The 16,471-nt window shown below is 28.3% G+C and overlaps 1 protein-coding gene and 1 long non-coding RNA gene across 2 annotated transcripts; one reads left to right on the top strand and one right to left on the bottom strand.

Moving 5' to 3' along the window:
• Window positions 1-412: 412 nt before the first annotated feature.
• Window positions 413-11,836, top strand: LOC145189418 (serine/threonine-protein kinase 4-like). Its single transcript, XM_090087510.1, has 15 exons — window positions 413-566; window positions 1,072-1,149; window positions 2,211-2,339; window positions 6,220-6,271; window positions 6,543-6,605; window positions 7,208-7,290; window positions 7,392-7,444; window positions 9,035-9,063; window positions 9,256-9,321; window positions 9,463-9,564; window positions 9,777-9,914; window positions 10,228-10,356; window positions 10,502-10,724; window positions 10,812-10,993; window positions 11,109-11,836. Exons 1-15 carry the CDS (start codon window positions 556-558, stop codon window positions 11,265-11,267), a joined length of 1,497 nt encoding a protein of 498 aa, XP_089943636.1. The 5' UTR covers window positions 413-555; the 3' UTR covers window positions 11,268-11,836.
• Window positions 11,837-12,709: 873 nt separating this feature from the next.
• On the bottom strand, window positions 12,710-16,133 carry LOC149889071 (uncharacterized). Its single transcript, XR_016452528.1, has 2 exons — window positions 15,466-16,133; window positions 12,710-14,464 (listed from the first exon to the last, which is right to left on the bottom strand). It is a non-coding gene; the product is annotated as an uncharacterized LOC149889071 (long non-coding RNA).
• Between the last annotated feature and the right edge of the window lie 338 nt (window positions 16,134-16,471).

Here is a 16,471-nt window from a genome sequence, read left to right on the forward strand (position 1 = left end):
TTCTCTTACTGCCTTCTCCAAATGAAACTTGGGTCTTAGTATTGTAGACGGTATTTGCCAAACAAGTTTTAAGCCCATTGAACTTTTTTTTGAATTTATATTCTAAAGGAAGTTCAAAGACAACTATTTCTCTAATTTTTGTATTCAAAAAATTAATAATAATAATAGTAAAAAAAACATTTATGCTGGTAACACTTTTAGGGAACTTTGTTATAAATATTAAAATTGTGATATTAATTTCTTAATAACATAGTTTTACACTATTCTAATGATAAAAATATGGTTGTAAGTCATAATTTCTCCGAACTTAAGTCCAATTTAAAATTCTATTTATTTTAATTCAAAAAGATGTTTTAGTTCTGATCTGTAACTCCGATCTAAAAACTCGGAAAATAGGCAGATTATTCCGTACCGTGGAGGACCAAAGAATTTTTACGTCATTATCGCAAAAATATTCTAATTTACATGGCCTCTAAAACTTGTTACAGCTTGTTAAATCATACTTATCTCTTATAGTACCTTAATGTTATTCTTCCAAGAAGAAGCGATAAAAAAATGTCACGCAGGTCTGTTTTTTTCAGAGAATAATTTATATGTACAGGAGTTAAACAGTACTTTTGGTTTTGTCAATAAAAACTGTATACAAAAAATTATTTACGTAGAATAGTCGCCTCAATGTATAAAAAAAAAGACAAATTATGTCCTAGTAAAACTTAACTGGATTAACTCCTTTAATCCTTAGTCTTCTAACATAAGTTTAAAAAATGTACATTAAAAATTAATGTTCATTAAAAGTTACTGTTCATTTGAAGTTTCTTATCAGATTGTAAACATAAACAACATATATTTATAAAATTTATATGACAATATATAATTGTGACTTTTGGGCATAAAATCGGAATACACTTTTAAACATTAATTTAACTATGAAATTGTTTTACATTTTTAAATATTATTTTGGGCATAACATTTAATACATTTTCAAACTTATAACTGCATTGCTTTTCTTCTTTTCTTATATTTTCAAAAATTTCTTGGATGATCTTAACATAGAGATTTAAATATATTTAGTTTGAAGAAACTGAGTGAAGAAAGTTTAAACCGGCCAGCAGAAGAAGTGTTTGATCTCCTTGCTAAACTTGGGGAAGGGTAAGAGCTAAAAATTACTATAAAAACTTTAAGAAAAAAAGTTCCTTCTTCATAGAAAACACTGTTTCAAGCATAAATAGTTTTTAGTGATTTCTTTTTTATACCAACATATCTCTATATTTTTATATTTCTAATTAAAAATGAATAACTGGTTATCTACGTAATTGAGGTTGATGAAAACCCTTAATATGTGTGATGTGTGGAACATGTGAAATATGAGATTCTGGCATTGTCTTCATACGTAAAGTATTGGCTATAATTTTGAGACAATTATGAAGGGATATAAAAAAAAGCTTTAAAACCCTTTCTAAATTCGAATGACTTTTATTTACAAGACTTGGCATCCAAAGATTGTTAAAACCTCCACCACAGAAATTTCTGTCCAGCTGTCCTTTAAAAGTTTAATAGGGTTGAGATCATGATATTGTGTCGGCCAATTCAAGTTCTTCAAAACATTTTCACTTACTTTTAGGTTCCAGGACTTGGAAGGCCTCAAGAATTTTTAGGCATTTGGTATCTGGAAACTTAGGCCTCTAAATGTCCAGCATTCATAACAGAATTATGTTTTATTTTAAGTTCAATCAAATGAAACAAGCTCTTGGAAATCTTTTAAAACTGAAAATTTGGTTTCAAGTACCAGTTTTGAGAAGAAAATATCAAATTTTGGGTACTTGTTTATATTGTTTGCTGGTTTCAACAATAAACTGAGGTTCACTTTTTGTTGTAAATGTTGGACTTCCTGATAAAACAATAGATCATTCAGATTTTCTTTTGTTTTGTAATGACAAAAGCAGATTTCAGTTACTCACTACTTTTAAATTACTTTCATAAACATTTCGCATCCCAACATTACATTACTTTTGCAAACATTTGAATGTTTTAGAACTTTTTCTTTTAAACTAAAGAAATTATCATTAATTATATTGAAATATCTAGGTACCAGGCTCTTTACTTTTTGTGCAGGTATATAACCTATAAACACAACAAGCTTTACATTTAGTTAAATAGCAATTTATAACAAAATATAATGATAGTGTTATGATAGTGTTAATACTTTTTAGTGCTTATGGATCAGTGTATAAAGCTATGCACAAGGAAAGTGGAGAGGTTCTTGCTATTAAGCAAGTTCCAGTTGATACAGATTTACAGGAAATTATTAAAGAAATAAGTATAATGCAGCAGTGTGACAGGTATTTATATTTTGATAAAATGCCTTTGAAATATTATTATCTTGTGTGTAATTTGACTATTTTATTAGTTATAAACATTATTAGTTTTAGAAATTATTATGATTTTCTTTTTTTATTTCTTTTCCCATTTGTTTTTTTTTTTAATTATTTTGTTTTTTTTTTACTGCGTTGAAAGACTTTTTCATCATTAAATCAAATAATCCATAATCAGTAGATTCTCAGTTTGAATTTTCTTGTATAGTTATATGTGTGTAATGATTATTACATAATCAATTGTATGTTTCTTATTTCTTTTATAAGAAGAATTTTGTAATGTAATGATGATGTAATGTAATCCATGACATCATTTACAATATGCTTATTACAACGACATTATATAACATAATTGTTGCATTGCATCATTACATCATTCTTCTTTTTATATAAGAAAAAAGAAGCAGGATTTTGCAATCATCATTACACATATCATCATATAAAGTTATAAACTACCGTTCAAAAGTTTAGGTTCACTTGCTTTTTTTTGTTGCATGCATGTTTTATTACAATGCTATGTAATTTAGTCAACTAATCAGTAGATTTTATCGATCGTGTACATTCTACAAACAATAAAACAAAACACCTTTTTATTAAAAATGAAGGAGACTGTTTGACATTTCTTCATTAGTTTTAATAAGATGCTTTATTTCATATTACTTAGTGCACATTATGTGTCATATTTGTGCTGCAAGAATTCACTCAAAACATTGCATTTTAAACCCTTTTTTTTTTGTGTGTGTTTTTCTTCTTTATACAAAGGTGAACAGAACATTTTTCATAATAAATATTGCAATTGTTACAGAATAATTTTCGAATTGACAACTCTCATCTAAATTTACAATTGTCATCTACAGTTCTAAAATATGAAAAAATGTTTTTTATATTTTGATAGTAAAAAATGGATTGAAGAGCAGAACTGAGTGTAGAAACACAAGCAGGCATTGTGGCGTTAGGCAAAAAAGGTTATTCAATACAAAAAATTGCTTCAAAAACTAATTTTTCTCAAAGTACAGTCATGGGAGTGTTGAAAGAAAGTGTAAAAGTGGGTGTGATAAGAACTCCACACCAGAAATACCAGTATCTGCTTCAATGGTACAATGGCAACTGTGTAATTACAGTTTAAAAGGTTGCATTGTGGCTAAAAAAAAACATTTCTACGCAAGCAAAATGAAGAAAAAGGATTGAATTGGGCAAAAATAGATAAACATTAGACAACTGAACAGATAAATCATAGTTTGAATTTTTGGAGGATGACATCAACAATATGTTCAACATTTGTTCTGCGAATGCATGACTTATCAATGTGTTATTCCAACAGTCAAGCATGGTGGAGGGTTGGTCATAGTCTGGGGATGCTTTACAGGTTGGTATCTTGTGCAAATTGAAAGCAATATGGACAAAAAAAGATACCACAAAATTCTCTTACAACATGTTTTTCTGTGTGCAAATGGGTTGTGATTTATGGATTTGTTTTTCAACAGGATCCTGGTGGAAATATTGTTGGAATTACATTTAAGCTAAAGAATACCAAAGGGAGCTAAAATATATTGAACAGCCTCCTCAGTCTCCTGATTGCAACCGGATTAAACTGTTTTGGTGTGAGTTGGAGAAATGTAAGGAAAATGCAACCAACCATTACAAAATAGTTTAGGTCATTTCAAAAAGCCTTTTAGAATAAAATTTCAACAAGCTCATTGGATAAACTAATTGCAATAATGCCCAGAGTATGTGCTGCTGTAATTCTGGCAAAAGGCAGATAATTTGAAGAATCAAAAATATAAAAAAAAAATCTTCAAAAGATTTGTAAGAGACAACATATTTTGTTTCAATAATGATTACTTGTTTATAAATAATCTAAAAAGCAATAATTAAGGAAAATCTTGGGTTTTATAACATTTAGTTAAAATTGTGAAGTGAAAAAATGATACTGGGAAATTTTGTACACAATTTGTTGATGTTTAGAAGTTGCTCAATCCAATATTTTTAATTTTGAAAGGCTGCTCAAACCCACATTTTTCATATTTTATCATTTATCTTTTCTATTTTACTAATTAAGTTGAGAATGCTATCAATATTTTATCATCTGTTAATCTAATGAGTCGTGTATAATTCAAATTGTTTTTTTTTTTAGAAAATTAAAAAGTTAAAAACATAAATAAGTTGGCTGGCATTTAAAACACCCACTATAATATTTCATCATCCAGTTAAGTTACTGCATCAGTATTGCACTACTGCTAGAATTATTGCATCATCCTGTAAATACAAAATACATTTTTAAAACACATTATTAGAGAGATATTTTCAAAATTTATTTATTGTAAATGGAGACAAGAAGTCAAAATGAACTATGGTGTATTGGTCAAGCTACATCTGTGATCACAAAGCACAAGTTGCCATCTAAAAGACAAGTCCTTAAATCTTATTTTTTCTTTAAAAATCATAACAATGTAAAAAAAAGTGCAGGCCTTGTGATAGATTAGGTTCTAGACTTTTGGTAAAGAGCTAGAATTCCAACAAAGCAACGTTATCATGTTATAACACATGTTGAAAAACTTGTTGAGAAATACAGAAACCTGAAAAAGAAAAAATGGAGAAAAACAGAAACTCAGCAAAGAAATGTGAAAACTTTTTCTTGAAGAACTATTTGATATTGCTCATAAAGATGCTTTAAATTTAATGTCAATAGAAGAAGACAAGACCTTTCTTACACTACAAAGAGAAGGAAGAAAAGGCTATATGAGTTTAGTTGATTGTGAATTATTCAAATGAGAACAGCGTATTTTAGACAGAAAAAAAGCAAATGAAGAAAGAGAAACAAAAGAGTTAAAAAGAAAAGAAGAAGGAATGTGTTTGACAGTCACAGACCTAGTTTTGACAGAATCAGACTCTTCTCAGGGTACAGATAATGAAGTAGATGACTTTATTCCATCATCAGCAAAGAAACTGAAAAAGAGTGAAAAAACAAAAAAAAAGAAAGTTATTACTCCAGCATTTTGTTCAGCTCTTGATCGTTTGAAAATTCCCAATCGTTCTGGTTCCTTGGTTTTGCTACAATTACCGAACACCAGGATGCACATAAATTTGTTAATTCTATGAAAGTTGTGAATGACACAGCTGAACAAGCAGTGAAACTCTTTTCAGATTACAAAAAAATTTTGATAAAAGATGAAAATCAGTTACAATATATTTTACAAATTGTGAAAGAACATTGACATCAAATTCCAGATATGCAAAATTTCACAATTGTAAATGCATTAACAAAAAGAAGTGAACAGCCTGAATCAAACATTGATTAAAATCATGTAAATAACATTAAATTTGAATAAAATAATTAAAACTTCATAATAATTAAAAAAAAAAAAAGTATATTAGTTTTTATTTTACATTGACCCTTAAAACTGATAATATAAAGCTCATTGAGCAACCCCTAGATATGAAAATATCCTATTACTATTTTGCACAGTTTTTTTTTAGTTAAAAAAAAAACACAATAAAGGGTTGAGAGTTCAATTTCGAGCACTTAGATTTTTTTTGTCGCCCTAATATATATATATATATATATCATTCATTTCAGAGATGATATTGTGTGTAGAGGAATGTTTAAATTTGAAGCTTTAACATTAAGAAACTTGAAAAAAAACTCTGAAGTCAATCACTTGCTTTATTCAAATGGCTCACCATGGCCTGTGTAGACTTCTAATCACAAAAAAGTTTTAGTGACCATTAATCTTTGTTAGACTGGTATTAGACATTAGACTGGTATTTTGCATAGATATTTGAAATTTATTTTTGTTTTAAAGAATTATAGATTTGCATTTAGTATCTAGTTTTTCTTAAATTTTAGCCCTTATGTTGTGAAATATTTTGGGAGTTATTTTAAAAACACAGATTTATGGGTAAGATATTTTAAATTATTTTTATGCATGCCATTTATACATTTTTATCTATATTAAATAAAGTATGTGTATAAGCACAATGTTTAATTTATTTTTTAAAAAAACTGCCTATTCTTACTAACTTCCATCAAGTTATTTTCCTCTCTTTAAAATTATGTGTTGCACAGGTTTTTTTTCCAAGTTTATATATATATATATATATATATATATATATATATATATATATATATATATATATATATATATATATATATATATATATGATGTTTAGATTGTAATGGAATATTGTGGAGCTGGTTCTGTATCAGACTGCATGCGTCTTCGAAATAAAACAGTATTTTTCATCTTTTTATATGAATTTTTTTAACAAGAATTTTAAAATAATTTTTTCTCTCTGTTGCATGCATACTATTTAGATTTAGCTACTGTTAACTTTCTCTAATTATTCAAATTACTCAAAGATAATATTTGAGCATAATAATTAGGGAATAATTAAATGTACATAAAGGCTTTTTAAAATGTGAACTAAAAGTATTTATATTTGAGTACGTTTATTATTGTTTAAATTGCATAAACACTTTTGTTTGTTTTTATTTTATATATATTAACTTTTTAAGACGAAGAGTTGTAAACCAAGTTCTTGCAAAAAGGCTTTAATCAATAAATTTTAGATGGCAAACTTTAAAAAAAAGTTTAAATTTGTTTTTCTTCCAGAAAAGATTTTTTACAATTAAATGATAATGAATTTTTATGATTAAATGGTAATAATCTATAGTTATCAGCATTTAAACAAACTGAGTTAAATTGAATAGGCTAAAATAACTTAAGTAGCCTGTCAGATTATTATTAATGTTATTAAAAGCAAGCAAAGTTTTTTTGATAAAGTTTAATGTGTCAATAGAAGGAAAAAGCAATCAAATCTCATTAAACTTGTAGTTAACAGAAGATGAAATCGCTTGCATCTGCAGAGATACTTTGAAGGGATTAGAATACTTACATCTGAGGCGAAAAATTCACAGGTTGTTTTTCAATTTTTCAGATTTTTATTTTTATATTTAAACTGTTTTGTTGTTAAAGAATATTCTCTAGAGAAAACAAATTCTTGCTTTTTTTTATTTAGGGATATTAAAGCTGGAAACATTCTTCTTAACACAGAGGGACATTCAAAATTGGGTAATACTTCACTTTTAATATATGTTCAGTCTTTTTCTTGAGGAACCTCAGTTCTATAGCATTTTAAGTGGAAAAATCATAGTCTTTCTACAAAAATGTGTAATTATGTTGATCAACCATTATTGTGAAAATTGGATATATTTTAGCATATACCATATACTTGATGTATACTAGTATATTTTAGCATGTATAACATATATACTGGTGTATTACTTGAGACTTTAAACCATTTAGAACGGGTAAAAAACAATTAACTTTGATTTTCATAAATTTATGGCACACTTTCTTTTAGTTTCAAAACTAGAATACAAATGTAGAAATAATTTTACACTACCTATCACAGGAAAACTAAACATAGCGGTTTAATTTACCAATCAATCACTAATGCTATTTTTACACAAGTGCTTCATCACCAACATACAACAACAGTGCATAATAATAACAAACCAGTATTAACTTCAAACGTTTGTTCATAACAAAACCAATCAGTCATGTGCACATCCCTAAATAGTTAAAATATTATTTTTAAAGTTAAATGTTTTAAGGTTCCAAAAAATAATAATTTTGAAAAAGTTCATCCATTCATTAGTTGAAAATTCATTTGGCTTTGAAGTGGAAAAGTCACCAGCATCATAATACTAGGTTTTTGAATAAAACTTACTTCAGATTTTCTGTTTGTTTTACAGTTCCTTTTGCAATTTCCTAAGTTTTAGTTGCTATTTATTCTGCTGCAGAATAAAAAAAAGCAACTAAATCTTCTTGCATTTTCCTTTTTTTTTTTTTTTTTTTTTTTTTTTAATGTTCTGTATGTTTCTTATAAGGGTGATGAGATCAGATGTTGATTTTTGGCACTTAGTAGAGCTTCTGTTTAAATAAATGAAAATAAAATGCTGTTAAATATACAATTGGTATTTTATTGCATTATCAGATTAAGTAACAAAAAGAGTTACAGCTCTACAAATTGAGCTTCAAATTTTTTGTTTCATGTTCAAGTTTGAATTTTATTTGGTTTAGAATTTTTATTTTATGGTCTTTAAAATTTTTTAAAGACCCTAAAAGTTTTAAAGTACTGGCATTGCTCAGCAGTTTTTTTTATTGAACTAATTTACTTTAATTGCAAGTTTTCAAAATTTTTTTTGAGGTAAATTACTTTCGAAATTGAAGTAATTTTATTGACATGCAAGTAGAACCAGTTATCAAAACATTTTTCTATATGGAACTATGTGTCTATTTAAAAAAAAAAAATGCCCATCTTAATGCTTACGCTAATGAGTCGTTTCTCATTTTTGACCAACATTAATTTTCATTAGATATTAACACCAAATGCAAATCATTTTGTAAAATGCAAAAAGTTCTGAATTAATTAACCACTTGTTTAACATTAGTTTAAATTTTAATTTTGATGAAAAGAAAATTTATTTTCCTAGATTTGAAACAAATGAAATCATCGATGTTATTCAAAACAGTTTTGTTTTTTTTTATTAAAAACTCAGTTTCTTAATATTTATTATTATCCATATATCAGTTGCATTGGAAAACTGTGCAGTTAAATATAAATTTAAAGTTTCAATATTTTGTATTTTTCTTCAGCTGATTTTGGTGTGGCTGGTCAATTGACTGTAAGTTCCTCTTCAATTTACTTTATTTTCAAATATATTTTCATTTTATTGATTTTCATATATTTTAGTCATATTTTTGCGTTTCTATTTTGATGCAAAAAGAGGTTTTCATGTTTAAATTTGATTTAATTTCATTTGATAAAAAGTTTAATGGTTTCTCAATTTTATCTCTATAATCAGTTGTTATATTAGGACACAATGGCAAAGCGCAACACAGTCATTGGAACTCCATTTTGGATGGCTCCTGAAGTTATTCAAGTGACTTTATTTTTTAAAAATTTATTTGATTAGCTTACCGTAAATTTATTTTTTAATCCAATTTCAAATTTTAATGGGTCTAAAAAAAAAAAAACTTTTCCAACTTTTTATTAAAAATGTTTTTGTTACTGTCCTTTGTAGGAAATAGGATATGATTGTAAAGCAGACATTTGGTCATTGGGTATTACATTGTTAGAAATGGCAGAAGGCAAGCCACCGCATGCAGATATTCATCCAATGAGAGTAAGGCTTTTGCTTCTTTGTTTCAGTTCAGTTTTTTGTTTATGATTTAATCCTCTCTATATTTTCTTAACTTTAATGACGCAATCCTCTCTATATTACTGAGGTTACTCATGAAAAATCAGATTTTAATGGCAAATCAAATGTTTGATGGGTTTTTTAAAAATGTTTTTGCAAATTTGTTTTTTGAAGTAATGTTTTTAATTGTGTCATAGGCAATCTTTATGATTCCTACAAAACCTCCTCCCACTTTCAAGAACCCTGATAAGTGGTCTAAAGAAATGGTAGATTTTGTTTCAAAATGTTTAGTGAAGAACCCTGATGAGAGATTGTCTGCTACAGCTCTTCTCCAGGTAACTTTAAAGTGAATTTGTTAAATTCTTTATAACAAATATATATAACTATATGATATATATAGTTATATGCTATATATAGTTATATGCTATATACAGTTATATGCTATATATGCATAAATTTTACTTGGGATATTATGCATGATGTTGTCTATACAATATTGTAATTGAGTTTTTTAAGTTTCCTTTTGGTCACATTTAATTTTCCTTTAGTTTACTTTTCTCATAAAGTTGTCATTTAATAATAGCATCAATTGTTTTGTGTATTGTAATGGTGTATTAAATATTTGGTATATTTTAAAACAATTTTTAGCACCCATTCATTAAAAACTCAAAGCCAGTAGAAGTACTTGCACAGATGTTGAATGATGCAATGCGAATTCGTGAACAAGAAGTTGAAAAGAACAATGATGAAGAAGATGGACTTGAGGACAGTGATCAGGTAAACGTTTTTAAATGTTATTCGAGACTTGTCTATTCGAAGCATCGTCTTGAAATATTGCATAAATAATATAAAGTAATGTTAAAAAATACTTTGTTATTATTGATTTTGTCATTCGTTCACACGTTCGTTCTTCACTCTGTAGGATATTTTTGTAACAGCTCACTCAGACACCATTATGGCGAATCAAGATATGGGTACTATGATCCTTAACTCTGATCTTGAATCTAACGATGGTACAATGATTATTAATAGTGGTACGATGATTGGTCACGGAATGGATACTATGATAACAATTAACTCTGGTACAATGATTGAAAACATGGGTACCATGGTTATTAATGATGGGGATGATTCTACGATGAAAAGCAAGTGTTTTAACATTCAAATTTAAATTTTTTATTTTTAAGATAACTTATAAAATTTTTTTTTTAAACTAAGAATGATTAAATTAGGTTTAGAGGCAAGTACAGGAAAGTCTCATCAATACAAACCAGCGTATCTGGAGCATTTTGAAAAGTTAGAACTTCAAAATCAACGGAACATTGTGGGAAACAGAAGAGTCAATGAAAATATGCTAAAAGGGGGAGACCAACATGTTCCGGGAAAATTTTTGGGTCCTATTGACTTTGAATTTGTAAGCTTTGCTTTTATACGACGCTTTTCATTAGAGATGCCGCGTGTTTTTTTTTAAGCACATTTTATTTATGCAAACAAAAAATGTTTTCATGGTGACTTATTTCATTTTTTAGTTAAAATCTCTCTCATATGAAGAGCTTCAGCAACGAATGAGTTCGCTCGATACTGATATGGAAAGGGAAATTGAAGATTTACGTAGGCGCTATCAAGTGAAACGTCATCCTATCATCGAGGCAATGGAAGTAAAAAAACGCAGGCAAGCAAATTTCTAACACATACCACAACAGTCCTATACGAACGGTTTGACCACAACATCACTATAAGTATGGTGAAACGTGGCAATCCTAAATAAGAAATATCGTCGTATAAGAAATATGCTAACGCATGGCTGTTACAGATTCTGCTGAATAAAAGAATTATCGAAGCCATAACAATTGCTAGTAAATCATTTTTATTGTACCCTCAGCGAAATTTTTAAATTATAAAGTTGCGGTATATCAATCGAGTTTTGACATTTTATATAAAGGTTATATCACCTGTGAGAAAATTTTTTTTATATTACAGATTTGTCGTGTGATCCATTAAAATTTTATTAACATTTTAACTTTTGATATTTTTAAATTGAGATCTATTAATGACGTCACGCATTGTTGCGCTCCTTATCGCAAGGCTTTTGTATCTCCGATTTTGAACGGCTGGTCATTTTCGCCGCGTCAGCTTCTATAACAAAAAAAAATTCCCGTTTAAGAATTTACGTTTTTTATTTATTACGAACGATTAAAGATTTTTTAAAGCGGATTTTTGAAAAATGAAATATAAATAGGAAAGAAGTTTTCTTAAAGAGATTTTTTCATTGAAATTGTTATTATCTGCATTTTAAAAAGCTGAGTTCCTAAATCACCATTAAAAAGCTTCTGCCCTCTGACCAGAAGGTAAGATTTGCTTATTTCTGCTTTTCTCGATTAAACGAGTCTCAGCTTATATCATATGAAAACTGCAAAATAGTTTTCACGTCAGTTTTTACTTTGCTAATAAAGGGTTATTTGAATTTCTTTGAATAAATTTTAAATGTGGATTTAAAGTATAATTTTTAAACTTCAATAACAAGTGTGTATTTTACATAATTAGACTCCTATATTTCGAGGATGGCTTCATCTAACTACTTGTTTTGTTTTTTTTTAAGCTAGAACCCATCTTTTATTTCGTAATCTGAACGTGTTTTTTATGGGTCAGCTCTGCAGATTATTCTGTTCAAGTTGGTTCAAGACTAATTTATCCCACTGAGGCTAAACGTTTCTTTCTTTCTTTCTTAAGGTGATAATTATATTTTTTGAACTTACTGTATTTACCATTTTATAAGTCGACTTTCTATTTTAACCAGTAAGTTTAATGTTTTGTTAAAAAACGTTTAAGTCGAGCTGTGCTTTCCTCGTTAACATTTTCTTCTATAGGAACATTTTTTATTCTAAACTGCTTAAAGTCTCGACTTATTCACCAGTATATACACTAGTCATTTTGTTTTTCACAAAAAGAAATCAGAGTAAAAGTAGAACAGTCATTCCATCGAACCTTTCAGATTTTCATTAAATTTAACCAGTGGTAACTATCAATGACACATGAAAAAATTAATTTAACTATGATAGTTAAAAGTATCGCGTTATAATCATCGATTGCCGCAAAACAATACGTGAAAATTAACAACATTAATCAAATAAGAGATTATTGTGTAATTCTATGTAAAAGTGGAACATAATTTAACATTCCCCCACCCCCTCCCCCTCAGACTTCCAATAAATTTTAACCAGTGGTATCGATCAATGAAACATGAAAAAATGCAAAGTTTGAGCTCCCATCTCCAAATAGTTCAAAGGTTATTATGCTTTGAAATTTAGCCTAAAATGCCATATTTTTTGTTTACGTTTGCCATGATGGATTTTATAGCATCATCTTTTTTTGAGTAGTTCAAATTCTAGTGGAAGAAAGCAGCTGAAGATAAGTACCTTCCCATTTTTGAGGGTGCTGAATCCAAGTATGTAAAGAAAATAATACAAATTTTTTGATAGTCATTTTTTGATTTTAAAATGGCGAAGACAAATTTTCAATTTTTTTAGACTTTCACTAATTCCTTAATTGCCCAACTCCCATGGGCTTGAATTTTTTTCTGATAAAAGAAGAGATGTTAAACTAAGTCGTAAGGGACAAAGACTAGTTTTGATATAATCAATTGTTTGATGTACATCTTCATGAATAAATTCAGCATCATGGTTTAAATCAAAAGTGTAACTCTCTGCAAAATCTCCCCGAACAATTGTCTCATCTGGACCAAATATCTCTTTAAGATACTCTAGATAACTTGGTTGTTACTTTGCGAATGAGAAGAAATATTATCAAGCTTTTAAGACAAAAAAACTCAATGAGTTCCCTTAATGGAAGCTTCATTGTTAACAGGTCAGTTCTATCTGTTGTTAAAAACTGTTTGAAATCTACTATTGACTGCTCGTTTTCATCACTTTCATTACTTTTATATTGCTTTTTTGGATTACTGCCTTGTGTCAAATGCTGTTGTAAGAAATGTTGGACAGCTTATATGCTGGGACAACTGTTGCATTGGTGAATCATGCAAACTTTCAGTTCTCTACTGCAGAAAATCATTTCAATGATTTCATGGTAGGACATTTCAAGGCCTACAGCACTCAACATCAACTTCACATTTTGGTTGCCTTTTGGAGCAGCAAGGATGCACCATTTAGGCCAAAGGCTGCAAAATTTGGAAAATCTGATTTTGTGGTCTGGGAACTTTATCTTATATGCTGCATAAAGTTCCTTCAGGTTACTCAAAATCAATTTTTTAAACATGTTTATTTCATCAATACTAATATTGTCTTTTTTGGCCAGGCATTTGCCTTGAATACTCATCATCACAGTAAAAAAGTTTTACAATTTCCAAGTTCTAAAATATCCTGGCTGGCTCGATGGCATTTAACCACATCAGGGTATGATATGATGCCTTTTTGCTTATCTAAAAACTTTGCCTTCTAAATTTTGCTTTTGGAAACTGAAAACTATTTTGCTGCTTTTCTGACAGACCAAGATTTAGGGATTACTGTCAAAATTTGAAGTTGCTGCTATTTGTTAAAAACTTTAAGTTTTTCTTTTATGCGGTCAACAAGGTAGTCTAAATAGTCTAAATCGTCAGCTTTTGTTTGAATCTCTTTGGTTTAATCCCTCCCAAGTGAAGGTTTGTTATAGGATTTAGTTGAATAAACTTTAAAAGGCACTTCAAGTTTTGTTGACTCTAGCGTAATTTCTTTCTCTATATCATCTTCAATCTTCATCTTGGCCATTTTTGGTTCTTCACCTGATGCTTATTTATATCTGCATTGTGGACAGAGCTTTTCACCTGGTACTATGAATTTGCCTTTAATATATAGTGACTTTGCTGAATCCAAGTTGATTTCACGAAGACTGCCTGTAAAAAAAATGAACCCGTAAGATCTATTTAAAAAATGTTTAAAAAAGACATCTAAAATTGAGACATTGTTTGATGCTTAATTGTTAAACTTTAAAAGGTTAGCTAAAATAAGCTGTATATGCAAATTTCAGAGAAAAAAAAAACTGCTGTAAAAACCTTTCCTAGCTTTTTTATGAGCATTAAATGAACTACGTATTGTTTTTCGGCTATCGATAGTTATTGCGCGATAGTTTTAACTATGCAGTGTTAAGTTTAAGGAAGTTAAAAAAATTTATGATTATTAATAAGGCGTTTGAAAAACTGAGAAAAAGAGAAATTTTATTTCGATTCCAGATTCCATTAGTAAGACATTAATCCTTTCATGCACCAATTATTTTTCCATAACTAACGTAGCACTTAAAAAATCACCAACAAAATGACAGTGGTACTATGAAATGTTAAAGTAGAATTTTATACAGACTTTTTCAACTCTCCTTTATAAATTAATATTGTTTTCAATCGGTTAGAATGCACTATTTGCATTGGGAAAGCTTAGTTTAATTTTTTGTTATAAAACAACCCAGTGTATGAAAGGGTTAAAAGAAAATAGAAAATCTTCTCCGTAGTTGAAAAATGGCGTTACTTTTCACGAATATCAACAATACGAACAATCAACCAAAAGTTGTGTAATTCCACGTACAGTTGTCAACGTACATAAAAACCTCTGTTCACAATTAATATACTTAATATAAAATCGAATTTCACCTATAAAGATCTTAATCAGTATAAAGACACTTGTCTGGTACGGGACAAGTGAGTAGCATTATATATATATGTTGTGTAATAAGATTTTGATCCTAATCATAAAAGTAAACAGATGAGACGGACAAACATTATCCGCTCTAACCTCTTTTGCATCCTTTTAAAAATCGAATAACAAACCCTAAATAAGTATGTGTTTCATATCGTAAGAAACAAATGCGAATAAATTAACAGTTTTCTACATAATATACACTTACCTACCATCTCCAGTTATATTACTGACCATTTTACAACAGGAAAACATTGAAATACACTAAAAGGAGTAAACCTCAAATCAAGTGCATAGCAAAACTAAATATATACCTAAAATTAAACTATAAAATTTATTGTATGGGTGTAGGTTAAATGTATACTGTGTGTGCCATTGATATCACCATGCTATGTATATGAATAAATTTGTTATGTGTAGATGCATTTACACTTACATGCAGACGTTATATATATGTATGTACATACACAAATTTGTAAAGATGTTTAAAATTTTTTCCAGAACGGTTATTGCTAAAGAATTTATTATTTATGAAATAATTAACAAAACACATGTTATTTTGTAATAGCTGTTGAAAAAATATGAATGAAACTTTTGAACTCTATTGAAATAAACTATTTGATTTAATGAAACCAGATTGTCTGAGAAAATTGAAAGGATTCAAGTTATTATGTTATGACATTATGATTAATTGAAGTGATTTGTCTGAGTAATAAAATAGGTTTTATTTGTTATTTGAGTCTTGAATCCTTCCATTAAAAAGATGTCTACAGTAAATAACCAAGTGAAATGTCTAGGTGTTCTAAACTCATTGTTATACTGTAAAATAATATATTTCATTCAAAACCCAACACAAGTATATTTTGGTTTTGATAGGGTATGTAACTAGAAGTTAAAAGTCTTATTGAGCTTTTTCAAGTTACTAACTGAACAGTTGAATTTGATTAGCATAATTTCATTAGTATTGTTTTTTGTTTTTTGTTTTAAAAAAGATATGGATGAAATTTCTTTATATTTTCTAAAAATGTTGTATAAATGTATTATATAAAGATATGGAAATAATTTTTGATAACATGCAATAGCATGTTTATTCATGTTGAAAAAAAAACATATCAGTTTTCGTTTCTCATAAAATGTTTATAAAGTAATTTGTTATTTAATTGGGTTGAACTTATGTGTGTGTGTGTGTGTGTGTGTGTGTGTGTGTGTGTGTG

Source organism: Hydra viridissima, unplaced genomic scaffold (assembly GCF_058129835.1).
Source record: "Hydra viridissima isolate aposymbiotic clone 2 unplaced genomic scaffold, HvirCarnegie_v1 scaffold_5, whole genome shotgun sequence".
Classification (NCBI taxonomy): Eukaryota; Metazoa; Cnidaria; class Hydrozoa; order Anthoathecata; family Hydridae; genus Hydra; species Hydra viridissima.